The following is a 27959-nucleotide window of genomic DNA, read 5'->3' on the forward strand; positions in this document are numbered from 1 at the left end:
TCATCAGCCCATCTGGGTTAACCCATTTAGGGCCACCATGGAAACTGAGGACAAAATTAGCTGGGTCCCAGTTGGTTAGCCCAGGTGGGCCCCAGATATCGGCCCAATTGCAACCCCTATGGGCCCCACATGGATGACTCATGTCTCACTCAATCACAGTCACATGCTGCCACCTACTGGCGGTTTTAATTTCACATTTCGACTTTTTTTTTCTTAAATTATTTCAAATATCAGTATTCAACATTTTATGTTAAAAACAGAACATTAGGCCTATTTATGCACCTGTAACTGCATCCATGTCCCTCATAACATTAAACTGTGTAAATACATCTAAATGCTATTTCAGATGTTGATTCCAGAAATGTTTTCTTATGAAAGACATTAAGTACCAGATGAAGTGCTTCTTATTCTTCTTACCCAAAAATACAAAATGGAAAAAAAAAGAGTTAAAACTGAACACAATCTTGCTACTCAAGCTGTGTATGAAAATTATATATATATTTGCTTCTTTTCCATTTTGCATTTACTTACGTACTTTTACTTTCAATACTTAAGTATGTTTAAGATTTTAAAAATACTTTTCGTACTTAAGTACAATAAATATCACATCCTTTAAGACTTTTAGTCTTGAATAATATTCTAAACTGACTTCAACTTCCAAGTCATTTTCTGGTAAGATATCTGTACTTTTATTTAATTAAGTATGGCTTTCAGGAACTTTATACACCGGTTTATTTCTACTAACTTTAATAGTTGTGCTGTTAGATGTATTTAATTGAAAATATTTTTTGTTAATTTATTTTAATAATATTTGTATTTATTTTCAAAAGTATTGTTATTATTATATTTTTATTTCTTTTTTTTACACATTTTTTCTCTAAACTTTTCCCAGGACCCCAGTTTGTTAGCTCATTAACTGTTGCATTAACTATGTTAACAAAAACTGCAATACCTTATGGCAAAGTGTTACTGTGAACAATCTGATTTAAAAAAATCCTGTAAACAACGAGCTGCCAGCAGACCAACCATCTTCAAGAGGCTGAGAAGGTCCCGCCTTCACATTTGTCCGTCCCTGATATGATGACAGGTTTTGCTCCACCTCCTGTATGTAGCCACATCGCAAGCACCGCCTCGTCCTGCCCCTCAATAACTGCTTACAGCACGGTTATGAAAAGACGAGCTTTTGATTCACATTAACAGTAAGACTTTCTGCTTCACTTGAGTAGCTGCTACAGTGCATTCTATCTTATTGATCTTTGATATATTGATACTGTATATATAAAGCGCTCCCTGTGAACTTGAACTTGAGCTTTTGTGTAACGTTACTGACGGAAGGAAGGTAAGTAAGTGAGCGAATATGGTAGCTTACAGGTGTTGTTGTTAGTGGTTTGTTTGCTTGTCTCTTTGCCTGTGTTCAGCTTGAATAGATCGGTGATGTGTTGATGTGAAGCTCACATTTTGTTTATCAATGTGTTCAAACCAGGCTCTGACGAGCTCCAGTGAAAATATATTTTACACTAGCGTAAATAAACAAGATAGCCTACCAGGCGTGATACCGAACACCGTGGATGCTTCATGTTAATACATCCTTTACATATCAAACTGTCTAAATATGCTGGATTGTCAAACTCTGTTTCAGCCATTTTCGTGAGAAATTATGTCGCTTTTTACCAGCCAGCTCTTCCTTGTTTTTCAGCAGCTGAATGTAACTTTTTGTGGTTATGACCTGAAAAGGGCATCTAAATAGTGCAAGTCAACAAATTAGTTCAGTAGGAGTATGTTTTAGTCACCAGTGTTTAGTCTCCAACTGCTGCTGTCATTAAAAGTTATTGCGAGGAGGCAATGGCTTAATTGTAAGATTTTGAAGCTAAATGTGCTTCAAACCATGTTGGATATTTATTAAGATCTCATTTCCACTGTTTGTGAAGTGTATATAGTGTTACATATTGCTAAATATAGTGATACATGCTGAAAAGTTACTAAAACCCATCAGCCTTCAACTTCTCTCATGATAGCTGAACATCCTGCCAATATAAACAAAGGTTGTTGTTTTTTTTTTTTCTTTTTCTTTTTCTTTTTATGTGTGTCTGTTTGGTGTTCAATGACCAAATGCACTCAATAGAAAGAAAAACCTTCTTTTTCTTTCTGGTTTTCCCAAAACTTTAGACCATTTAGACCTGACAGACCACAGTGAGTGAACCATTATATCTGCCTGCTTGGGGTATTTTTTGAACGTTAAATGAAAGTGTTTTTTTGTTTTGTTTTGTTTTGTTTTTTTTGTGCAAGGAGGCCTGTTTTTTTTCTGTTGTTTGTCCTAGGGGGCATGTCTGAATATTTGAAAAAGAGTGAGTGTTTTTTATTTTTATTATTTTTATATTACAGAAGAGAATGATGTCAGCACCGCCTGAAGTTCTTTTCAAACTCTACTGTCTCACATCCCCTTTTCCCTCAGCATACCAATCATAAAATAGACGGCTGTGGGAAAATCTCCTTCCTTTGCCCTTAAGGTCTCCAGCTTGTTTGTGCAAGTCAGCCTTTGTGAAGGCAACTACTGGGGCCCAGTATGCTGACTCAAGTGTCTATGCAGCATGTCATTCATTTTGCTTCAATAGTGCTTAAATTTGGTGCTTACATTTTTTTGTAAGGTGTAATTGAACTTCTTTCAAGAGAGAGAGAGAGGTTATCTGTTTTCTGGTTGCTTGCCTTCATTTTGTCAAGTCAAGTCAATATTATTTGTATAGCGCTTTTAACCATGCAAATTGTGTCAAAGAAGCTTTACAACGGCTTGATATAAAGCTGGGTTGCTTTATATCAGCTTTACAGTATTTAGACGGGGAAATAGTTTGTCGAACTAGTGTCAATCTCCTCTGGCCAGACAAAATCAGCAGTTTAAATCTAAGCTAAAGCAGAATCAGATTGTGCAAAGGACTCATCTGGTTCCTGTGGTCTTGTCCCGATGGCTGTCTTGGAGACAGGGTCTTCACTGGGGATCAGTCTCTGGGGCTCATCTAGGTGTCCTGGCTGTAGAGGTCATCTCTATGTGCTGATCCACCATCTGATCTGGCTACGGTGACCTTGAAATACGAAAGAAACAGACTAATATTAGCATAGATGCCATTCTTCAAACAATGTAACAAGTACATCAGGTGCTTTGGGAAGTGTTCCCGGTTCCTGCATTTCTAATTAATGCAGCCTAACAATCCTTTATCGCAGTTCTATAATTCAAATCTGTTAATGTATTATGTGTAAACCAGGTTAAAGAGATGGGTCTTTAATCTAGATTTAAATTGACAGAGTGTGTCTGCTTCCCGAACAGTGTTAGGTAGATTGTTCCAGAGTTTGGGCGCTAAATGGGAAAACAATCTCCTGCCCACAGTTGATTTTGATATTCTAGGTATTATCAAATGGCCAGAGATTTGAGATCGCAGACGTGAAGGACTATAATGTGATAAGAGCTCACTCAAATACTGAATTGCCAAACCATTCAGGGCTTTATGTATACAATGTTTAATAGGGAGCCACTGCAGTGTTGACCGAACTGGGCTAATGTGGTCATACTTCCTGGTTCTAGTAAGAACTCTAGCTGCTGCATTTTGAACCAGTTGGAGCTTGTTTATTAAACGTGCAGAGCAAACACCCAATAAAGCATTACAATAATCTAGCCTCAAAGTCATGAATGCATGAATTAATGTTTCTGCATTTGACATTGAGAGCATAGGTCGTAATTTAGATATATTTTTAAGATGGAAAAATGCAGTTTTACAAATGCTAGAAACATGTTTTTCGAAGGAAAGATATCAAAAAGTATGCCTAGGTTCCTAACTGATGACGAAGAATTTACAGAGCAGCCATCAAGTATTAGACAGTGATCTAGGTTATTACATGCAAAAGTTTTTGGTCCAATAATTAACACCTCTGTTTTTTCAGAATTTAGCAGTAAGAAATTGCTAGTCATCCTGTTTTTGATGTCAACTATACATTCCATTAGTTTTGCAAATTGGTACGTTTGATCAGGTCACGAAGAAATATAGAGCTGGGTATCATCATCATAACAGTGAAAGCTAACACCATGTTTCCTAATGATATCTCCCAAGGGTAACGTGAAGCGTGAAAAGTAAGGGGCCAAGTACTGAGCCTTGAGGTACTCCATACTGCACTTGTGATTGGTATGATACCTCTTCATTTACTGCCACAAATTGATGGTCAGATAAGTACGATTTGAACCATGCCAGTGCACTTCCTCTAATGCCAACATAATTTTCTAGTTTATTTAAAAGAATGTTGTGGTTGATAGTGTCAAACGCGGCGCTAAGATCCAGTTGCACTAATAGAGAGAGACAACCACGATCAGATGATAAAAGACAGATTATGCAGCAATAACTACAGATTGCTGGACATCATTAAAAACCGAGGCTTACATGACCATAACTTGCCACTTTATCATCGAAGGCGAACTCAAAAGTAGCGTACTACAGACTCGCGCACTCGATGAGCATCTCGCTGGAATTCAGTCAGTGATATGTTTGCACGCCTAAACGAACAGAGATGGGCCATTGCTACTGTATTATCTGACAGATCCGTCACCAAACTTTCAGACGCCAGGACTTTGGAGTTGTCGGATGAGAACTGGATGACCATCGAAACCATGCTACCCGTACTGGAGTCTCTCAAAAGTTGCTTTATGCAGCGAGACATACGTGTCGGTTTCCATGGTGTTTCCCGTGACAATAAGCTTACTGAACATGTAAATAAATATAGCCAAATACAGACTACATTATATTTAATATAGTGTTTGTATTGTTAATAATAATAATAATAATAATAGGATATTTAATCTTTATCTGCAAATTAAATTGTTTTATCAATAAATCCTCCTAGGCATCTCTGCCCAGCAGCAGGCGATTCAAACAAAGTTGCCGAGTTCAAAGGGACAGTTGCAGCATCATTGGAGAGAAGGAAAGGTATCGTGGATACAGAAAAGGCCGGAAGTGCAGCACTGCTTGCCTCTGCACTTGACCCGCGACAAAAGCATCTTAGCTTTCTACAAGTGGGCATGCAACAGGCTGTGAGAGACAATATCGCATCACTGTACCAAAGCCTCCCATCAAATGATGATGAAAACAGCGTTACTGTTGATGAAGACTGCACCAGCACTCCAAAACAGAAGAAAATGTGTCTGAGTGCTTTCTTTGGGGATGACTACGGAGAGTCCATAAATGAAGACGAGCTGGAGCTCTACTGGAAGGAGCCGTCAATTCCTCTAAACGAAGACCCACTTCGGTGGTGGTGCGGCATGCCGTTATCTCTGCGTGCCTGCGACTTCAGTTCCGGCCGAGCGTGTTATTTCGAGTGCAGGAATAATTGTTAATCGCCTCCGGTCCCGTCTTTCACCAGACCACGTTGACATGTTAATTTCACTGAACAAAAACGCATGGTCTGATTAAGTAAAATAGTCATTGTTGCATTGTTTTGTTTTTAGACAATACAACCTACATTAAGTATATTTTTAAAAGCCGTTTTATGCTTTTCCTTGATAAACTTTCCTATTGATTTTGACTTGTGTTTTAATATGTTGGCTAACGTTATATGAAGATGAAGAATTTTGTCAGGCTGATGATTGATTTTTCATTGTTCGGCATTGCCCCAGCTGATTTCAATAAAGAAGCTGACGTTATGTGTATGCTTTTTTTTTTTTTTTATGATGATGATAACGCGAGGTAAGGCATAATCGTGACCTGGTTTAGCGGAATTCATTGAGGGATTTAAGTGTAATTCATAGATTAAGTATTTCAAATGCAGGCTATTATACACACACATGCACAGTTTTTTTTCTTACCATCTTTTGGGGGTTTCTTACACTTAGACTAGTCAGATACAAAACTTCCATTTAAACGACAGTCAAATTAGTCGTAGCGCACATCCGTTACGCTTGTCTTTCTTGATTCTGATGCAGTTAGATTAGAAGTTGGCACATAAACAGGCAGCAGTTGTGTATTGGCTTGTTTAGTAAGTGATAAAATCTACAGACAATTACTAATCCAATCTAGGAAATCTGAGTGCATTCATACATTAAAGGTCCCATGACATGCTGTTTTTTGGATGCTTTTATATAGGCCTAAGTGGTCCCTAGTACTGTATCTGAAGTCTCGTTCCCAAAATTCAGCCTTGGTGCAGAATTTCAGCCACTACGAGCCAGTCCCACAATGAGCTTTCCTTAGGACGTGCCATTTCTATGTATGTAGCTTTAAATGCTAATGAGGAGGAGAGAGGCGGCGCAAGGTGGAGGGTGGGTGTGTGGCCTGCAGCTTGTGGCCACAGTACCGTGCACTAATGTTGACAGTGGATGTATGGCAATGGCTCGTAGACACGCAGTCGTTCAAGCTTTTCAGTTTGACCCAGAATCTGATCCCGATGGAGAAGCACTGGATGAAGAAGTTGCAACTCAGCGGCTACAGCAGGACGTCTCCGAATGGTTAGTTTAAAATATTGTGTCTGGATACGGTCAGTGTTTCCCACACATAGACTTTACCTGGGCGGACCGCAACAATATCCACCGCCCGCTGCCATCAGCTCCCGCGTCTCACACACACGAGCGCATGTTTAGCACAATATTTAGTAACTTTCAGACCCTTTAGGTGGCTTTTTTCCCATAACGGGTACATACTAACAAACCTAGCGACTTTAAAAAAAAAAAAAAAACCTATCATTCAGTTGGAAGATGTCTCCAGTACTGCCCCGCGAGCGCGAGGTCTGACTCTCCCGGCGCAGTGTCGTCTCTCTCGGCGTCTGTTCTGAGCAGCGAGCGGCAGAGAAGCAGCGCTTTCAGTTTGCCTTAAAGCAGCAGACTCATCAATAAATCATTTACAAAACAGCGTTTCCAAGCACTTGTCGCTTACTGACTGTTTGGACTTTTAAATATGAACATCATTTGTCTGTTAATATGCGCAGTTTATTACTCAGACGCAAAACAGTAATATAGCCAAAACCACTGCATATAGTCGCTTTGTAGTGTAAGTTAGATGTATATTGATTTTATCAGACGATGTTGCGATTATAAATCAGGATTTAAGGAGTATAGTGAGAGTGGTTCAGGGTTAACATGTATTATTAATGGGTCGTGTTTACTATTTATACTTGTTTTATGTATGACAACAGAAAATATGTAAATGTGAACAGCTTTATTGGGTATTCAGTTGTATTACAGTATGTGACGGTTCATAGAGTAGAACAGATCTGAAGTAACAAAAAAACAATGCTTCGTTTGTTTGCAAGCCATGATGTCTCTCGAGGAAAAAAAAAATATTGTGCTCGCCTCGCACGGTCGTAGCTCATTTTCTCATGGGCGGGCAAAGCAGAGAAAGGGGAGGTAACCTTTCCCTGTATGACGACATAAAGGGAAGATTCCAGATTGGGCCATCTGAGCTTTCATTTTCTCAAAGGCGAAGCAGGTTACCCAGGGCTTGGTTTACATCACCATTTCTAGCCACTGGGGGACCATAGGCAGGCTAGGGGAACTCATATTAATGTTAAAAAACCTCATAAAGTGAAATTTGCATGCCATGGGACCTTTAATGGTGCCACTTAAAAAACATTAATCAAGGTTTTTCTGTTTATTTATCTTTTCTCAAAGTATTTAAGAGATATTTAAATCTTTTTACAGATTCACAACTGAGAGATTTAATGATGACGACGTCATGGAGCGATCGACTTCAGGGCTATGCAGACCTCCCAGCAAACATGGATGGCCTGGCAATGAAGAAGTACAGGAGAGAGGCCTATCATAGGTATAGAATAAATTGACTGTATAATGACTGTGTTTGGGTGGCTTAAAAAATAGATTTGTTAGTTTGAATACAGAGACATCATCTCCTTAAAAGGAAATTGCATTTTGTGCTTTATCTTTAATTCTTTCTATTTAGATAAAGTGTCATTTGTTTGCAATCCACTCATTTTAGAGGAGCCAATTGAGTCTGAGTTTATAATAGTTTTCACTTAGCATTCCATACTCCATGATTTTACATTTTATGAGTCACGTTAAGAATGTAAGCAACTCTGTCAAGAAAAGATCCTATTATTTAGAAAGCAGCTCCTCTGGTAAATTGGGATTGTAAATTAAAGTAAAGAATGGAGTTACTTAATTATAGGCCAAACCCTGCAGCAATGTTTCAAACTACATAGAGAAAATGGGCACATGGAACACTTGACTAGGGAGTATAGAGGAGCTTGTGCAACCCCACAAGTATGGAATTTGCCATGCAGTGGCATTATGCAATCTTCAGTAGATAAGAGGTGTGCCATTCGGTTCTTTGCAATAATATGCCCATTTAGCACACCGTCACTTGTGGCATTAATCCAACCAAAGGTCACGTCTGAAATAGAGCTTAGTTTACTCTTCCTACTATACGTGAACTTTGACTTTACATTTCTTTGTGCTGAAGCCAAAAGTTCAATGCCTTGTTCCATTACTCTGATAAGTGGTTTTAGATAAGGAAAATTAAATGTGAGTGTCATGGCAGGGATTCCACTCTCTGTACAGTCTATTTGAGGTCCAAAGGCAGTGGTGTTATCTGGTGTGTGAGATGTGCAGTGAAAAACTCTGTGGAACGTAGTGGTGAAGCTGTAAAAAAAAAAAAAGAATATGGTCTTGATGTACATTAATGACACAAGATCTGTGACCCTCATTGCTGTGTAGAAAAAAAAAAAAAAAATGTTTATTTTAAGTCTGTTTTTGCGACGTCTATCTTAGTAACACTCCCACCCAGGCTATTTATGTACTGTTGGTAAAAAGCAAGAGACTGAAAACTACCACTCGGATGAATTCCACCTTAGTTCTTGATCATCAAACTTGTCAATATCTTCTATATCTTTTATATCAGGAAGGATGTCCTACATTAATGACACAAAATCTGTGACCCTTATTGCTGTAGAGAACAATCAAAGTGCTTTTTATGTGGCAGCCATCTTGGTATTCAAGGCTACAAGGGACTGAAATCTTCCAATCTGTTTATCAAGATGGCATTTCAACTAGTGATGCACAATTTCCGCAACCAAAAAAAAAAAATACAATATTTGTCCAAAACTAGTTTTGGAGGGTGATCATTGACCAAAAGGATGCTAAAACAGCGATATGTTAAGTTTATTCAGCTGAAATATCAAGAGGCCGCTCGTTATTGTAACTTAATTTAGTTTATGACCTGAAAACATGACACCCAATACAGCATACCAAGTTCAATTACTCAGTTACTCAATTAACCAAATTGAACTACCCAAATATATTATTTTTGGTTTTGTTTGTTGGCTTACTTTGGTTTTCTGTGTTTTGGTTAATTATTCATTTTGGTAAGTCCCTGGTTTCAACAAAACATTACTAAACACATATTACTTAATCATTTTCACATGCATTTTAAGTAAGTAAACAAACTCAAACTCATGCGTGTTTCTAAGTAAACAAAGAGCCAATTGGCTCTTTTAGCTGAAAAATGGGACTTCCCATTTCTACAGTCACCATATTTCTTCCATTTATTTTTATACAAGAAGTGTGTCTCCTCCCCTTTATAGTGTCTCTGGTACAGTATAAGTAGCCTATTACAGAATAGTGCAACAATGAGGATCATTGGAGATATGAGAGTAATCTGTTTACCAGCTGTCTCTAACTAGTGATGCGCACTCTGTTGTCTGAGCCGCTGCACCCGCCTGGTTCTTCCTGCTGTTGTTGATTGTTCTAGATGTCTTTGAAGGGAAGCAAACAACCCCTAACTCAACAACTGGCACAACAACAGAGAATGCTATAGAACTGGCACAATTATTTTTGCAACAAGTCAGAAATTCAATGACAAGAAAGCCGAGAGAGGGGGCTATTGTTTGCTGTAGGGGTAACAGGGTGGAACAGAGAAATGGGCTTGACAGACCAGCTAGAGCAGTGACATCCACTCAGAATGCAGTGCACAGGTTCTACTTGGAAAAGTGAATCATGGGATGTAGTCCAGTGTTATGCCACCACAAGGTAGGGTTGATCAAAATGACTTTATTTTGGTAGTAATGATTTTCTTTTTAAAGTTATGTAGATTTGTATAGGGTTACAAATGTGTTTAATACTGGTCTGACGTCTCTGATTGTCATTTCCACTTTTTATCTTTGTTTTATGTAATAAAAATGTACTAATTTACATGTATTCAGCTGCTGTTTGAAAGTTTAAAAATGGTATTTTATGTTGTTGAAATTGTTTCTGGCTGCAATATAAACGTTGAATCTCTTGTAAAACTATGGATACAATAGCAGTGCAAATATCTGTCAGTTATTGTGTGTGGTTTATCTGTGTCAGTATCAGATTATATGCATACACAGAGAGTGATTCAGAATTTATTTTGTGTTCATATACTGGCATTAGATATCATGGCTTGTGGACTAAAGCATAGAGCTGTCAGTGTTCAAAATAAATTCAGATCACTCTTAGTATGTTGGCCCAGGGATGGGAGTTTATTTATTGCTGTAGTAGTTTGTTTTTTTTGTAAATTTTGTTTTCTGAAAGCGAGCCATTTTATTTCATTTCTTTTCTCAAAATTGAGAATTGCAGACTATTGCCACCAAACACACCTCTGACTGTTTCACCTTCTTCCCCAGAGTGTTTGTGAACAGAAGTCTGGCCATGGAAAAGATTAAATGCTTCGGCTTTGACATGGACTACACTTTAGCAGGTAAGTTGTTTCCTACTTCCTTTGATTATGCTTAAATGTTCACAGTCCAAATCCCCATTTGCTTCTACAACCCTAGGAATGTGCCAATTACTAACAAAAAAAAGCATAATATTTGTCCTTATGTTTGGGCGTCTCTTAGAGCCAGTAACACTCTTGCTTAGAATCTCAGGGTAAACATACAGTAGGATTCTTGGGTATATTTAGCCACTCCTCGTCTGGTTTTGGAATCTGGAAAATTGAGGTGATGTCTCGTATTCACAAACTGCCTCATTTTATATGATCTAAACCCTAGAGTTTGTCTTTGGCTAGGGGCTTAGACTGTTGTTAGAACCACCATTAACATAAACAAGCCACCTTATTTAAAGCTTAATTTATTTATGACATTTAGGTCAGTCAAGTACCTGAAATAAGAGAGGGTTTGATTCTTATGGTGCTTTAGTTTAACATGGATCAGATGCATTGGGTTTCTGAAATCCCTTTGCTTTCTGTTATTGGTCCCAGGGACTCAGCTTCTAGTGGTGGATAAGGTCCTCACTAAATCCGGGCTGTGGGCCCTGCGAAAGCAGATCAGTTCTTTGACAGTTAGAATGGATGACTCTTTAGACATGGATAGCGTGTATCATAGCCAGCAGCTAATATGGCTTAAGCTAAATTCTCAGGCTGCTCAGCTGTTGACATCCTCCACATTACAGCTCGCTGTAACCAAGTGCAAATGTTTACAAGTACGAAGCTATATTGTTTCTTATCCTCCGATCAAGTTGCAACCACAGTTTAGAGGTCCTCAAAAATCCATAACAATCAATTAGAGGAAACGGAAACAAATGCTCTGGGTCACAAATGCTTACAATCTTACAATATGTCATTCTTGACAGATAGCAAAAATTAAAATTTTGTCATCATTTACTCCCTCTCATGACTTTATAAAAAAGGTATAATAAAATAAAAAGGTATAATAAATTACACAAAATTCTTTCATTCTCAGCAATCTTTTATTTATTCCATAATTATGTTTCATTTATTATTCAATTATGCTTCTAAGCCTCTCGAGACAAATTTTCACTTTTCACTCTTGGTGGAGACCAATTTTCTTTTTCTGTGGCTCTACAATAGAATATTAATAGATGTTAGCATTTATTGTTAATCTTAAATCCAGGCTTTGAGATCAAGAATCATTAAATCAAACCATACAGGGTTTTAAGACCACTTTCCAAGCCCTGATTAATATTTTCTGTTGCTTATTGAGTCCATTCCATAACCAAATCCCCTTTGTGATTGGGACCAGCGTGCAAGATAATACCCTGCACGTGGACAGAGCTATGGCACAAACTCTCCATCTAAGCTTGGTGTTGACAGCTCTTCAACCTTACAGTCCATCAAATCACCGATGAAACCCGCCACCTCTGCATTCTTTGTATAGACCAGATGTTTAAATGGCAGAGCAATTTCAGATCGCTTCAGATTTTTCAATCAGTTTAGTAAATTAAAGACATTCTGTTGTATAAAAACCTGACAGAATAATCCAAAGTCAACCAGAGGCTTAACGCAGCTAAAGCATGTTAGTTAGGGAGAGCTTGATAAACGGACTGAGGGGTTGGGGGAGTTTGTTTACCTTGCAAGATAATACAAATTTTATTTTCTTGCTGAAGGTAACCTGATCTATGAACTCCAGCCTGACATCATACCCTCGTTCTTCATAGAAAAATTAATCTTCATGGCCTTGGTGGCTCTATGCTGACACACAGGTCAATGCAAACACGTTTAGAGCTGCAGAAAAATACAGAAGTTTCACATAGTGGTGAAAAATAAGTTTTCTTCACTATTGACTAATAATCTGTTTGCCTAAATTTAATAGTGGACAAGTAGGACTCTTGTTTGTGTCATGTATACAGAAGACAAAGGCATAATTTAGCTGGTGTCATCTTACCGCCTTCAGTTATACTGGAGATGAAAGCTCTTTGGCGTCAGCTTAAATTGGTGATGATGTTTTGGCCACAGACCAGATAAACCAGCTGAACAACAGCTTTGCCAGGTTAGCAAAGCATGTTTGGTTTAGGGTAGGGTTCCCAGTAGGGGAGTGCGATATTGACAAAAAATGATATCTTAATATTTATTGTGATTTTTTTTTTTTTTTTTTTGGTAATTAAGCGATATTTTCCTGAGTGTGTTTTCATGCTTGTACATTGGCTGGTTTAGAGCTGTCATGGATAAATATATATGGCACTAAAGCCACCAGTAGGTGGCAGCAAGTCTGTGTCTTAATGAGTGATTCATTGAATTGTTCATTCAAACGATTTATTAAAAATGGCTGATTGAAACGAACGAGTTACTGAATCAATGATTCAAACAATTTATTCAAAAACAGATTCATTCAGGAATGAATTTTAAATTCCTATTACTTATCTATATCATATCTTTTAATTATAACAAAGCAAAAACCCATACAGGGATATTTTTTCTTTCAAACCTTGAATTATAGTTAATTATTTGAAGACATAAATCTAAGACATAAATATTTGAATTGGGACTTGAAGTGTTAGATAGTTCTTATAAAGAGTGAACCCAAATGTGAATGCCCTTAATAGCAACTATTTACATTAGCGTTATGTATGTTGTTAAACTATTGAAAACTCAGGGGCTACTTCAAGTAGATATTTTATGAGGAGTATTTTCCCAGCATATTTATTTAAGCTTAATTTTATGTATAAGGAGAAACGGATTTCATAATGTTGACTAGTTATTGGCTAATAGTTGATCAAATCTATCTGAGGCTCCTTTACTTCACTTGAACTGTAAATACATTAATGGTCATGTTAACTGAAGTTTGACCTGTATTTCACAGCAATGCATTCTTGTCTTTTTGTCAATATAATCGTAAACTAATTTCACCCCTCAAACCTTTACCTATTCTTAATGTAGGCCACATATAATATAATGGAGTATAGATTTCCTGTGTGCAGGCCTCAGTAAAACTACCAAAAATATTTTATTTTCTCCCTAGCAGGAGTATGCTAGCTCAAGGCCAACATTGTCTAAGGTCAACACTGGTGTATGCAGTTAAGCAAAGAGTGATGATGGGAATAGTGACTGAGAGGGGAAAAAGAGGCTCAAAATAGGTTTCGCTGTAGCTTCGTGGAACATCGTGGAGAGAGAGACAGAAAGGGCAGTTGAGTTTGTGTACAGCTGCTATCTGGGTGGAAGAATCTGGCCTGAGTTAGTGACTCTGTTGGGGTTTGCTTGCCTGTATGTGCCTGTACTTCTGGCCATGGCTCTGTGGGGAATTCATTTCTATCCGCCTCCCCCTCCACAGCCTGTCTGTCATACATCTGTAGAGATACAAGCCTAGAACAGACCATGAAACTCACTGGCAATCCTACAAATAAGTCTCATATGACCCAAAGATTGGTCAATTGTGAAGTCATTTAGATGGAACTGGAAAAACTAGGCTTTGATAGGCTGTATGCATTGGTAAAATACCAAAGAAATTATTAGCTGTGGAAATAATTTTTTTTAAACGCTGTGGCTTGTACAAAATAACACAGCATTTTGGTCAAAAGTTAACAAAGGTCTTCGACAGTGTGGAACCATTGCTATTTTTTCTGTTATGACAAATGTGTCTCACCTGTCTGTGACCATTAAGGAATTTATTTATTTGTTTATTGAGAATAATTGTTTTGAAAGTGAGAAACTGCATAAAATAGAACAATTATAGATACAAAGGTGTACTCAAGTACCATAACAGAATAAAGGTAGTCCTTTTAGTGAACTTATCTTTACAAACAATGTTCAGACTTGCACAAACACAAGCCTATTACATAAAAACAACATTCCAGCAAAAAAAAAAAATCTAAACAAGCAGGTTGTTGTGGTCAAACAAGTCTCAGCCTTTATTAGCATTGGACCTAGGAGTTCACCCTGAGGCACTCCTCTCCTTCTCATTCCATACTCTCAAGAGATCCTTCTGGGCTTCTGTCCTTTGACCTGCCACCTCATCAACAACAAGAATAACACATGTCCAGCTCTTCCACAACAACATGTGGCGTGAGCTTAAGCGTGTCTGTATACAGTTTAGTAACCCCATCTTTGCCGAAGCCGTTGTTCTATACATGTCTGTCTAATTTTAATTTCTTCTTCAGTTGGGTGTCAGGATGGAGCAACAGATTTTGTGGTTAGGGTCTCACAAAATGCCTTTTGTTGCTGAAATACCACCCAAATCCCTCTGAAGAGGCTTGGGATCTAATTTGGTTTAAATCTTTAAGGGCAAGTGGGTCAGGTTTCATATTGGATTAGATCACAGGACATACATGGGCCTGCTAAACCTTTGTAATGTGAATGTTCTGGTACCCTTTGCTTGCTCTGTGAAAGGATAAGGGTTGGGGTCGACATGTATCACAGGTGCTGTTCTACAGAGCACTTCCAGAGGGTCTTTAAATACAACACTTACGCTGCTATGTATGTATTTTGATATTTTATTTTGCGTCAGTTGTTATTGAGATCCCTTCCAGAATAAACTTAGCTTGGAGGGATTAATCGTTGCGCCAACAGTTTGAAAATGGGAGAATTGTTTGGGCAACTAATACTTTAGCATGTAACAATAGAGAGCCCCGCACACTTGGAGGAAAATAAGTTGAAGTTGAAAACTGTCTCTGGGAGGGTACCTTTTCAAAAGGTACTAATATGCACCATTTAATGTACCTTTTAGTTTTTGTGCTTTAGGAGTGTACATGGCATGCAGGGAAACATGGGGGATCACAAAGGGGATTCTTGTTTTAGTTAAACAATGACCATGTTGTAGTAATGTATTCCCTTTTATACTCATTCAAGAGCCACAATTGAAGTACATTAAACCTAAGGAACTAATTAGTAAAAAGGGTCCACAATGAAACTAAAACGAGGGAACTGATTAGAACGATGTGGTCACAACTGAACTGGGGAGCAAATCTTAATTTTAAGTCTCTCCATGATCTAACAGATGGAATTTTATTTTAATTGTTCTGTTCAGTATATCTTACTGAATATCTCTCTGTCAATAGTATACAAGTCACCTGAATACGAATCTTTGGGCTTTGAACTGACTGTGGAGCGGCTGGTCTCCATTGGCTACCCGCAGGAACTGCTCGGATTTGTTTACGACCCCACTTTCCCTACAAGGTAATGAACTTTGATTGACAGACCATATTTGAGACAGTTGTCAGTACCAAGACTATCATGTTATATTATGTTTAAAGGATAAATTACACATTTAACCCTTTATTTTCTTTTTGTGTTTACAGAGGTCTGGTGTTTGACACCATGTATGGCAACCTCCTGAAGGTAGATGCTTATGGAAACATCCTGGTCTGTGTCCATGGCTTTAACTTCCTGCGAGGGTGAGTAATCCTGGCAACCATCAAGCCCTGCCTGGATGGTCTTGGTCACTGAACTCTGATTAAACTTATGGATGTGCTTATTATGTTCCTGTGTTCCCTGCCAGCCCTGACACCCGAGAGCTCTATCCCAACAAGTTTATCCAGCGTGATGACACAGAACGCTTCTACATCCTCAACACACTCTTTAACCTTCCAGGTAGGCACTTAATCACTGTCCTACTTAGCCCTGTCACTGGCTTCCATTCAGAGACACATTAACAGTGTTTTTTTTAACTTTTAAAGTGTTTATATGAATTTAATGTGTATATTCATCAGAAACAGGTTCCAATTGTATTTGTGTGCAGTTATTCTCTGGATTTTGTGTTTTTTGTATATTGTAGAACAAAGTGAGTAATGACGTGATTCGTTCATGGTGATTCAGAGATTAATTTTGGTTTGAAATTTAAGGTCATAATTGTAACACATTAATTACATTTAAAGCAGTTTTTTTTTTCATTCATAATTTGGAAATGTAGCCTTAATAAACTGTTAAGATCCAACTGAAATTGATCTGTAATCATTAAGCAATATGAGAACATATGGAAAAAAGCAGCTTTGCCATTTTGTTTGGAAAAAAGGCCACGTTTTTGGAATGACATTAGGTGAGTATATATTACCAGAATTTTCCATTTAAAGCAAATTATCACTTGAAATAATCAAATGACGTGACAGTTTTAGACAAATACCTTCTTAGTGCATTGTTTTCAAGAAAAAAGCTAATGTTTTGTTTTTTTTAAATGCACTTTCATCAAAAATGCTTGTGATTGCTGTCAGTTACAAACGTGAATACTACTATTCTGGGTCAGTAAGATTTTTTTAATGTTTCTAAAAGAAGGCTCTAATGCTCACCAAGGCTGCATTTATTTGGTCAAAATACAGTGAAAATAGTCATATTGTGTTAAATATTATTACAGTTTAAAAAAGTGTTCTCTGTTTGAATATATTTTAAAATGTAATTAATTCCTGATGTAAAGTGAAACTTTCAGCAGCCGTTACTCCTGTCTTCAGGGTCACATGGTCCTTCAGAAATCATTATACTATTTTGATTTGCTGCTCAATAAACATTTATTATTATTACCAATATTGAAAATAGATTTAGCTGATTAATGTTTTTGTGGAAACCTTATTAATTTTTTGCATTATTTACCCTTTTTTCATTTTTCTTTAAATGAATAGAAAGTTCTAAAGAATAGCATTTATTTAAAGTGGAAATCTTTTTTAAATGTTTTTTTACTGACATTGGTCTTTCAAATAAATATATAAAAAATTCTTACTGACCCCAAATATTTGAACAGTTAACAAAAATAATCTGGATCTGAGAACAACTTTCACAGTCTCCTTCTTTCTATTTTGGTTTGTCTCTCTCTCTTCACAGAAACATACCTTTTAGCCTGCCTGGTTGACTTCTTCTCAAACTGTGACCAATATTCAAGGTAGGAGTTCCAGTGACTATGATTCTATTACTCTGTTGCCTTGGACACTGCATACAGCCATACCACTGATTCAGTATCAGTAATTCAGTATCATTTACTGGGTGAGGACTATTGAAGCTCTCTATATCAGTTCACCAGCAAACACGTTATGTCTTGATAAGAAAAGCCTAATACAGCATTAAAAATGTACAACTATGCTATAAAACAGGATGACACAACAGATTATAGTCTGTGGTTGGATTCATGTTCGTGCATGACATAATTTATCATCCGTTTTCTGTAACTGGCTAATGACTAATCATAATGCATGTAAAATAAAAAATTTAAATTTATAACTTTTAAATGGAATGGAAATAATTCTACTCCATACAAAAAAAACAGCCAAACCTATTTAGTCTAGATAAAATCTGTTAAAACATAATAGTCTGTGATTTGTGTTTTGGTATGGATGCATGTCCTCTGAAACACCTGTTGGTCCTTTTAGGGGGAGAGAGCTTTCCTGTTTGGCTCGGACAACCTCAAACAAGGGAAGACTGTCCCATTTAAACATGTCTGACTGTCGATAAAGTGTGTCACAGCTGGAGCTCGGCCTCTTACTCTGCTGTCCCTTTGTTCTTTTTAAACCTTTAGCTGTGAAACAGGCTTTAAGAATGGAGACCTCTTCATGTCCTTCAAGAGCATGTTCCAAGATGTCCGAGATGCTGTAGACTGGGTACATTTTAAGGTAAAAAGGTTCTCCGTTTCTCTTTCTGTCAGAGTAATCTGTCAAAGTAACGTTGCTGTGTACATTAATAGCAGGCAGCTATGATTAACTGTGAAATGGATGTAAATGCTACAGGTACTGGATTCCTGGTTTAAGTTTTTTAGATGTGAATCATAAACTTGCTCTGTTGTGAAAAGTTTATTTATTTTCTCAGGGAACGTTGAAGGAGAAAACAGTGGAAAACCTGGAGAAGTATGTTGTGAAAGATGTAAGTTTGTCTTTTAATTTCTGAAGTTACTGACATGTCTTGTGTTTGTGTTGTATTTCTGAGAATAACTGATTTTTTTTATTTTTATTATTATGTAAAGGCCAAGTTGTCATTGCTGCTGAGCCGTATGAATGAAGTTGCTAAAGTTTTCTTAGCCACCAACAGTGACTACAAATACACAGACGTGAGTTTACTGATGCAAATACATACAAAAGATTTGTTTCAGAACTAGCTGCATATTGAGAACATGCTAGCATGGTAACCTCACAAATGAGAGATTTGGATCGCTTTACGCTGGCCAATTTGCTTAAACGAACAGTTCAGTACTCTAATAACATACCACACACAAATGTTGGTTAAAATAATACATTTTAATAGACCTTAATCAGGGTTGACAGATTATGTAATTCTCACAACAACAGCTTTCAAAACTCTTGGTATACTGAAAGTTTTTTTTGGAAAGATTTAATTAGCTGAATAATCAGTCTCTTGTTAAACAATCCATTAAATGCATTGTACTTCTGTCCCTAAGCCTTGTTTTCATTCCTGTCAAATTCAAAATATGGTGCTACACTCAACTACCTTTTTTATCAACATTTCTGGCTTTTTTTTGTTAAAAATAGCAATGTACTACTATATTTATTTATTAATTATTATAATTTTTTATAGCTTTGTATAATTTAAGATGATTATAATTTTTTTTCTAGAAAATACACTTTTAAAATGTCCTTATTTTCACATCATCTAACCCTGGTTCATAAAAAAATGACAAATAAAATAAGAAATACAGTGTCCGTTTGCATTAGAATTTTGATAGAGTTTGATAAATCTTTTTTTTTACCCACAAATAGCAATTTCTCAATATCTACCCAATACGATTTTTCTTGTCTACAAAACACACTTTTAAACTTTGAGAGCTAAAAAATTAAAATTGTTGGAAAAAATAAGTTATTTCTGAGGTGCAAATTAAAATGAGAAAAACTGTACACTTACATATTGATTTGAAGTTTTTTGCAATTTGTTAAATAAATCTAAAATATTAAAACATTTGTTAAATAAATCCAAATCTAAGTAAGCAGCATAGTTAAGCTATGATTTCTGAACAGTTTGTGCCTTTGTATGCAGCTCACTAGGTTTTAAATCAGAGCAGTAGGCAACTGCACATGCTACTGGTTTGTTTAAAACTTGGACACATACAAGCCATCATCTTTTTGCTTTGATTTGTTTTACAGAAAATTATGACATACTTGTTTGACTTCCCCCATGGCCCAAAGGTATTGACATTGTTTTTCCAGCCTGTCATTAAACCTTTCAAAAGAGTTTCCTGTCATATATTGTTGCTCATAAAAATGTTTTATGTCATAGCATGGCACTCCACATCGTCCATGGCAGTCATACTTTGACCTCATTCTAGTGGATGCTCGAAAGCCTTTATTTTTTGGAGAGGGAACTGTTCTAAGACAGGTGGATACGGTGAGTACATCAAACAAAAAGCTCTTCTATTACAAAAAACAGAAGCAGACTCTCAAAGTCAGCAGGTGCAGTATTGCACATTCTGGAACATTTTATCCTGCTGAACAACACGATCAAACAGAAGGTTAGTCAGCGCTGAGTATTGAGCGTTTATACTGAAGTCTGCTGATCACAAAAGAACTAATTAGAGAGGACAATTCTCTTTCCTGTCATCCCTTTGAGGTGTAAAGCAGCTAACAGTTCACTGAACAGTTTTGCCACTTCTAAGAAAGATATTTTAGAGCAAAAACCTCTCTGTAACACCCATAATCCAGTTTAACCACCAAGATGCAAAACGAGCAGTGCAAAATTGATCTGAGTTCTTGTTTTGTGGGTGTATTTGAACCATTCCCTGATTTACATAGTTAATTTAGTGAGACAGACAGGCACTATTTATTGTTTGTTTGTTGTTATTTATTTGTGCTGACAAAAAATAGCCAACAGTAATGATGTTTATCAGTGTTTCTCAACTTTTTGACTCCAAGACCCCCATCTTTTAAGACAATATTCAATATAGGTCACCAGAGATTTGTTTGGTATTTCTAATCTACAGAATAAAATATTTTAGAGCTTTTCATAACTACAGAAACATTTTTGTGAATTTGTATTATTATTACTATTTTAAATTGCACAACCTTTCATGTTTTAACTTATTTTAAAACTTGTGGGCCCCTTGGAAGTGTGTTGAGTGGGCCCTGGACCCCTGGTTTAGAACCACTGAAGTACATGAAATGAATATTTAGACAGTCTGATTATTAATCAATATATTCTCCTTCACAGACTACAGGGCGGCTGAAAATAGGAACATACACCGGACCTTTACAACATGGCATTGTTTACTCTGGAGGTACTGGAAATTCTTGGATAAAGATGCAAATGACACACTCGTATGGACAAACAAACACACACACACACACACACACACAGATGTATCTCCTCAAGGCCTTGAAACACCGATCACAAGGACATCTGGTTTACTATACTTTATCGCATATGTACAGTCACTTAGTCCAGTAATACTCGCATTAGTTAACATTTGTTAACATGAAAATACGTTTGATGTACGGAATAATCTTAGTTAATGTTCATTTCAACATTTGCTGATATTATTTAAATAAAAAGTTCTCTTAATATTATTTAATAAACCTCAGCTGACATGAATTCAAAATAAAGAGTTGTATTTTTATTAAATAACTTTAACAAAGATCAAAGTTGCATTTTATTTTACAGTATGTGTATTTTTCAAAGAAATTACTGGGTAATATAAGGTAACTTAACATGGGTTAAAGGTCGGTTTAGGTTCATGGCTAGTACCTAGTTATTACCCAGTTATTGTAATTACTATAACATAGTATGTACATGCAGAACATGACCGTAAAGTGCTTCCAATATTTATAATTACTGTAACAAATGAATAGTTCCTTGTTAATGTTAATGCATCGAACTAGAATGAATATGATTAGTGTAAAGTGTTAACCTTAGTTCTGATTCACTAAAATCAGCAATAGCATTGATATTCATAATAAAACAAGTATAATATACTTAATACAAATATAATGATTGTGATTTAAATTGTGCTATGATAAATATTAAAATCTTATATTGCTGTTGCTTGGACGTCAAGGCTGAAAGAACAAAAGCATAAAATCACGAGTATTGAGTATGGCTTATGTACATATGAAAATCAGTTACCAAGTCAAGTCACCTTTATTTATATAGCGCTTCTAACAATACAGATTATGTCAAAGCACTTAACAGTATCAAATTGGAGAATAGAGTGTCAGTAATGTATAGAAATAAGATTAAACACTCAATTTTCAGTTAAGGCATTTCATTGAGTTCAGAGATGTCATTGTCTAGATCAGTTTAGTTTAAATAGTATCTGCAACATCAAATTGACGATAATCACTACTAGAAATTAAGTATCCCCAACTGAGCAAGCCAGAGGCTGACAAATGTGTTTTCATTTCCGCCCAGGTTCTTCTGACATTTTGTGTGACCTGCTTGGAGCAAAAGGAAAAGATATTGTGTACATTGGGGATCACATTTTTGGAGATATTCTTAAGTCCAAGAAGCGTCAGGGTTGGCGGACGTTCCTGGTGATTCCAGAATTGGCTCAGGAGCTGCACGTTTGGACAGACAAAAGCTGTGAGTGTTGCCATATATCAGAAAAATCAGCCATTGGCCTACTTCACACTGCACATAAGCAGCACGTATTTATTTTGGGTGCCCATAATAACAGGTTACAGCATTGACTGGTGATGCATAACTGCAAGTAGGTGGCAAATAGGTTTTTATTGCAGTTTATGGTGTTCTATGTAGATTTATTACCATTTGAATGTAAGTGTAATCCCTTTTCACATAAAAATTATATTTTATTATCACCAGTTTTGTAGTATTTCCAAGTATGGCCATTACTACAGGAAATATTACCTGATGTTGTAACCTATAACGTACTTTATATTCTGGATAGAGCTGCAGTTCTGTCACTGTGAAAGCATAATATGCGCCTGCTGTCACAGTTAAACTAATGTGTGTACTGTGAAAAAGGCCTTCTTGTGAGAATCTCAGTAAAGAAAGGAATGCTTACATAGAGAAAGAGAAAGAGTGAGCTGAGATGTCACACTTGAAAGGCTAAGGAAAAGAAATGTGAAACCCAATCATGACAGGGTTCTGCCCTCTCATTCACAGCTCTGTTCGAGGAACTGCAGGGCTTGGACATTTTCTTGGCAGAACTATACAAGTGAGTAAAGCTGCCTCTGTTCCTTCCTCAGCACAGGTGTGTGTGTGTGTGTGTGTGTGTGTGTGTGAGTACAGTATGTGTGTGTGTGTGTGTACATTCAGAATTTAGAAATGGACTCCCTTTTATTTCATTGGCCATGCCCTGCTAGATGTTGACAGGAAGTGGACTTGACTGAATTGCAATTGTAACACAGCCATCAATACAGATTTACCTTTCACAAAATGTCCATCATGTTGTTTTAAATGACTTGATAAAAATAAATGTTGACTTCACAGTTTGAATATAATGATTATAATAAAGGTTCAGCAGTAAAATATGGTTAAGTAGTTATCTCATAATATTTCAGTTGAATAATTTCTGTATAATTCTGATGTTTTAATAATGCAAGACAAAATCTGGAAATAAAACGCATACAATGCAGTTTTAAAATAGCTAGCACAGAGCTGGATAACTAATGCATAATGTCCTGCATGATAATCTAATAAAACTAAATATAAAAAAGTGTTATATTGTGGTTTTGTTTGTTGATCATTCAAATTACACCAATTCATATTGGTGTTAATAGTGTTGTTGACTAGAAATGCATAATTCTGAGTCAGAGTAGACTACGTGAACGGCTCTGAGTAGAACCTTTGAGTCATCTAGTAATTACAGCAATTATACACCATAACACACCTTAATAGTATTCAGTAAATTAGAGGATTCTGGGAAGTTAAGTTTCCTTCTGTCATAATGAACAACAAAAGTTTTTAATTGAAAAATAGTACTGTATATGCTTCTATAGATGTTTTTATAGATGTTTATGTCTGTCCCTTCTCCCTCTTCACTTCTTTTTCTTTTTAAATCCATCAAATCTGCTTTTCTCTCACTTGCATTCTTTTTTCATTTAGGCATTTGGACAGCAGCAGCAATGAGAGGCCAGATATCAGTGCCATCCAGAGAAGGATGAAGGTACACACGCTAAATCACACTCACATTCCTAACATTTCAGTAATACAGTATCTGATTTTACTAGACGTGAAACGGCTAAACTTTTATCTTCGTTTACAGTATGGGCCTACCAAGTGTCAATAGCTTGAAAGGATTTAAAATTTTGAAGGTTCTGGGTTATTTTATTTTTATGAACAGCATATGTGACATGCTCTCGAGAAATGTGTTTACAGTAAAAAACTTGTAATGGTAGCTTATTAGTCTTGTAAATTTAATTCCGTGGTAATCAACAGCCCACCACATATGTTGTCCATAGATAACATTAATAGGCTACTAGAGTGATGTTCTACTGTGTATTAAATGTTACAGGGTTATTAGTGTCAACTAAAAATAAAACCAACACCTTAAAAATGTAACACTGACATGTTGATTTAGTGATTTTCTCTGTGTCATCAGAAAGTGACTCATGACATGGACATGTGCTACGGGATGATGGGAAGTCTGTTCCGCAGCGGCTCTCGGCAGACTCTGTTTGCGTCTCAGGTGATGCGTTACGCTGACCTGTATGCTGCCTCATTCATCAACCTGCTCTACTACCCCTTCAGCTACCTGTTCAGAGCCGCTCACGTGCTGGTGAGGACACACACCCATAAACAAATAAACACATACACCCATTAAACATAGGGCTGGACTGATACAAATACTAGTGGAAGTTCACAATAGCTGATACCAATTTCAAAAGAAACAATTCATATATTTAAAAGGTTAAATATAAATGGAAAAGAAAGGTGTATATATATGTATATATGTGTATATATATATATGTATATATGTCATATACATACATAGTCGCCTATATTATATATTATATGTGTTTTTTATTTTTTTTTGCTGCTTTGCACATTGGTCATTGCTATTTCCTGTTATTTTGTTTCATTACCTGTGTCCTGTCCTGTTACTGTCTTTCTGTTGCACTGTGGAGCTTCTGTCACTATAAGAAATTCCTTGTATGTGTAAACATACCTGGCCAATAAAGCTCATTCTGATTCTGATATATATATATAATGTATGTGTGTATCGATATGCGACAGTGTCACGGTTCGGTACATATTTGATACGAGGGGGAATAAATTGTGTTTTCACATAGAAAACAGTTATTTTAAATTGTTATAATATTCCACAATATTACTGATTTTTCTGTATTTTGATCACATAAATGCAGCCCTGGTGAGCATAAGAGACTTCTTTCACAAACAAAAACAAAAAAATATCACCGAACCCAAACACTTGGCGTAATTGCAAGTACCAAATCGAGTACTCTGTACTAACAAAAGACTAGTATTGTTACATTCCTTTAAAATGAGTACCAAAATACTACCTACAGGATACACACCCATACACACCCACATTTGTCATGTTCACTTGGTTCTCTCTTCTGTGCCAAGTGCCCTATTTAACATACCTGTTTACATATTTGTTTCTGTCTTCTCTTCTCTATGTCCCAGATGCCCCATGAGTCCACAGTGGAGCACACTCACATAGACACAGAGACCGAGTCTCCTCTGGCCACACGCAACCGCCACTTTGTGGACTGCAAGTACATCGACTGTAAAAGAAACCAGCTCACACGCTCCATCAGTGAAATAAAACCGCCCCACCTGTTCGCTGAGCCGCCGCAGGAAATTACACACTGCCACGACGAAGACGATGACGAAGAGGAGGAAGAGTAGATGTTTTTGACCTATTCTAGGGTAAAGATCTGCAGGGTGATGGTGATAGAGTGATGAGGATATCGTGTGAGGTGGATGTATGAAGTAGACTGTAATTGCCAAACCAAGCTCAAACAGCTTACCAGACTTCAGTTCAACCAAACTGACAGTTTCCTCCATTAAAGATAACTGATACACAAGTTTGTTTAAAAAAGAAAAAAATAGAAAAAAACATTGAAATCTGGAATTGTTTATCAGTCACTATAAAAGCACATAATGGCATGTGATAAACATCCAATGGAAACACAGTGGAAGGGATACTTACTTTACTGTGAACTGATGGTAAAACATGAGTTTACATGCATCATACAGGAAGCATGCTGGCAAAGACTCAGAAAATCAAAGCCTGTTAGGACAAGTGTTAAAGTATGTTATTGGATCCTTAGAGATACACTTTATAGTCATATTTTACTATTGTTTTATAGTTTTTAACAGTAACTTTTCAAGTAGCCAGTCCATTCACTCAGATTAGCTTGGTTGCTACCTCCTGCAAAGACTGTTCCTTTTAAAAAAAAAACTGTGTGTGTGTTAAAGCTGTGTATGTTGGCAAGGTGTTTGTGTTGAATCCTGCGTGTGTTGAGAATCTGAATGAAGCACAGAAAACCGAAGCACGGTTCATTGTGATGTGCGTATGGAAGTGCAGCCAACACAAGAATCCGGTTACTTGGCAACAGCACGCAGCTGCTTTTTTTAGAGGTTTGTTGTTAACCTCTTGGTTTTCATCTTTTTAATGCAGACGTTTTGATTAGCGCTAATGCTACAGAGTAGCAAACCGATGCCTCGTGTATTAGGGCGCAAAATGAGTCCAAACACACACAGAGACATCATATCAGTACCAGCTCTAATTTTGCCAACCATGTCACATCGAACAATGACATACTGTATTTTTATACTCTTGTATAAGCTAAACAGAACGCTCTAGTTTTGTCTCAAACATTACGTGCCATCAGTGTCTGCCTTACAAAAGAAAACGATTCAAATATCGTACAGTAAGTGACCTTGATATGCAAAACAATATTTATAAAACTCAAGTTTTATGGCCTGAGCAGCTCAAAAAGTCACTGAGAGAAAAAGTACAATGAAGTAAACAGCTGGACATTGTGAAGATGATAGGTTGAGAAAGAAAGTGCTGTTGCTTTGGTAAATGTTTTTATGGAAATTAATGTAGTCCTGGATAATGTTTGAACTCTGTTGATGGTTTACTCTCATGTGGACCAAACGGTGTTGAGAAATTGTGTTTGATTTAGCTTCAAGGGTCCCATTAGATAATTTTAGGTGTCTCCACAGCTAGTATGTGGCGTTTTAAACGAAATAAACGTTATTTGTGAATATGGTGGTCCACGGTTTAGAGAGGAAGCGGTTTTAGCTGTGGGAAGTGTTTCAAGTGCATGAAACCTGCAGATTAGGATGGTTAGTGTGACCTTTATATGCATTACTCAAAAGATAGTACGTAGGATCTGATTGTATGAAGCTACCAAACCATAGCGCAACGTGTATTACTCTTATGCATATTGTAACTGTATGTTGTTTTTTATTTTATAACAATGTTTTTTTTTTTTTTTCATGGGTCTGATTTTCAGTTTTTAAAATGGATGACCAAGTAGGTCATACTTTATAAAGTATAAAGGTTTTTGGTGAAGCCCAAAAATGGTTTCTAGGTTTTCAAAAGTCGGTTTCCAAGGAATTAGTTAAAGAGACATTTTTAAACATACAATGCATATTTTATTTGTCAGTTTTTTTGTTTAAAAGCAACTGGACATCCTAAAGCGGGGCAGCTCTTTCAAAATATACTTGTTCTTGGTTCTTTAGAGACCACAGTATAGAGAAATGTATGTCCTAAAAAAAGATCCAGTATCTCTCTTTACATTAGCTTTTTATATAAAAACTCAGTGTTGTGGGTGTGTGTATATATGCATAATACGGCCAGCTCCCTGGACATGGATTAAAACTAGTCCTGGGCTAATTTGCACTAGTGTTGGCAGTTGTCCTTTTTAGTTGTCTATGCAAGGGAAACTGGCTTAGATTATATTTCAAAATAATATAATAGGAAATGCATTGAGTTTAAATGGTATTCGTCCAATTTTCGTAGTAGTGTATCGTAGATACATCTTTAACGGGTGAAGGTCTCATCCATATAGTTATAGGTAGCGTTGCATATATCTCTGTTTGAACCAGTGTTTTCATTTTTCATACAGTAATTCCTTTTTCCTAATTTCAGATTTTTTTTTTTTAGTTCATGATTAATACAAACTATATTTTTGTGACTTTATTAGTTTTCAGTTTAGCAAAAGGAAAAGGTGCAAAACTGTTCCGTCTATAAAAGAGATCTAGCAAAGTAGACATGGCATTTATTAATCCAATTTTGTTGTTTGTTTAGGGCATGTGATTTCATGTCTCCGATTTCATTCTTCCCTGAATTATGATAGCTTCTGATTTATAGAGTTCTAAACTTATACATATGGGAAATTGCATTGCAATGTCAAATAAAAATAGTTTTCCATA

At 36.6% G+C, this 27959-nt stretch overlaps 1 protein-coding gene across 5 annotated transcripts; it reads left to right on the forward strand.

Moving 5' to 3' along the window:
* Window positions 1–1111: 1111 nt before the first annotated feature.
* LOC306873912 (cytosolic purine 5'-nucleotidase-like) lies at window positions 1112–27959 on the forward strand. 5 transcript variants are annotated; one of them, XM_079423466.1, is made up of 18 exons: window positions 1112–1199; window positions 7661–7784; window positions 10621–10694; window positions 15725–15842; window positions 15965–16060; window positions 16165–16256; window positions 17475–17532; window positions 18163–18256; window positions 18450–18503; window positions 18604–18687; window positions 19736–19777; window positions 19869–19976; window positions 20796–20862; window positions 21993–22163; window positions 22707–22758; window positions 23649–23709; window positions 24145–24321; window positions 25194–27959. In XM_079423466.1, exons 2-18 carry the CDS (start codon window positions 7681–7683, stop codon window positions 25416–25418), a joined length of 1677 nt encoding a protein of 558 aa, XP_079279592.1. In that variant the 5' UTR covers window positions 1112–1199; window positions 7661–7680; the 3' UTR covers window positions 25419–27959. The 5 variants fall into 5 exon arrangements, with proteins under 5 accessions (XP_079279592.1, XP_079279591.1, XP_079279590.1 ...); XM_079423465.1 differs by having other exon boundaries at window positions 1137–1339; XM_079423464.1 differs by lacking the exon at window positions 1112–1199 and adding an exon at window positions 4863–6472.

Source organism: Barbus barbus (assembly GCF_936440315.1).
Source record: "Barbus barbus genome assembly, chromosome: 8".
NCBI classification, from domain to species: Eukaryota; Metazoa; Chordata; class Actinopteri; order Cypriniformes; family Cyprinidae; genus Barbus; species Barbus barbus.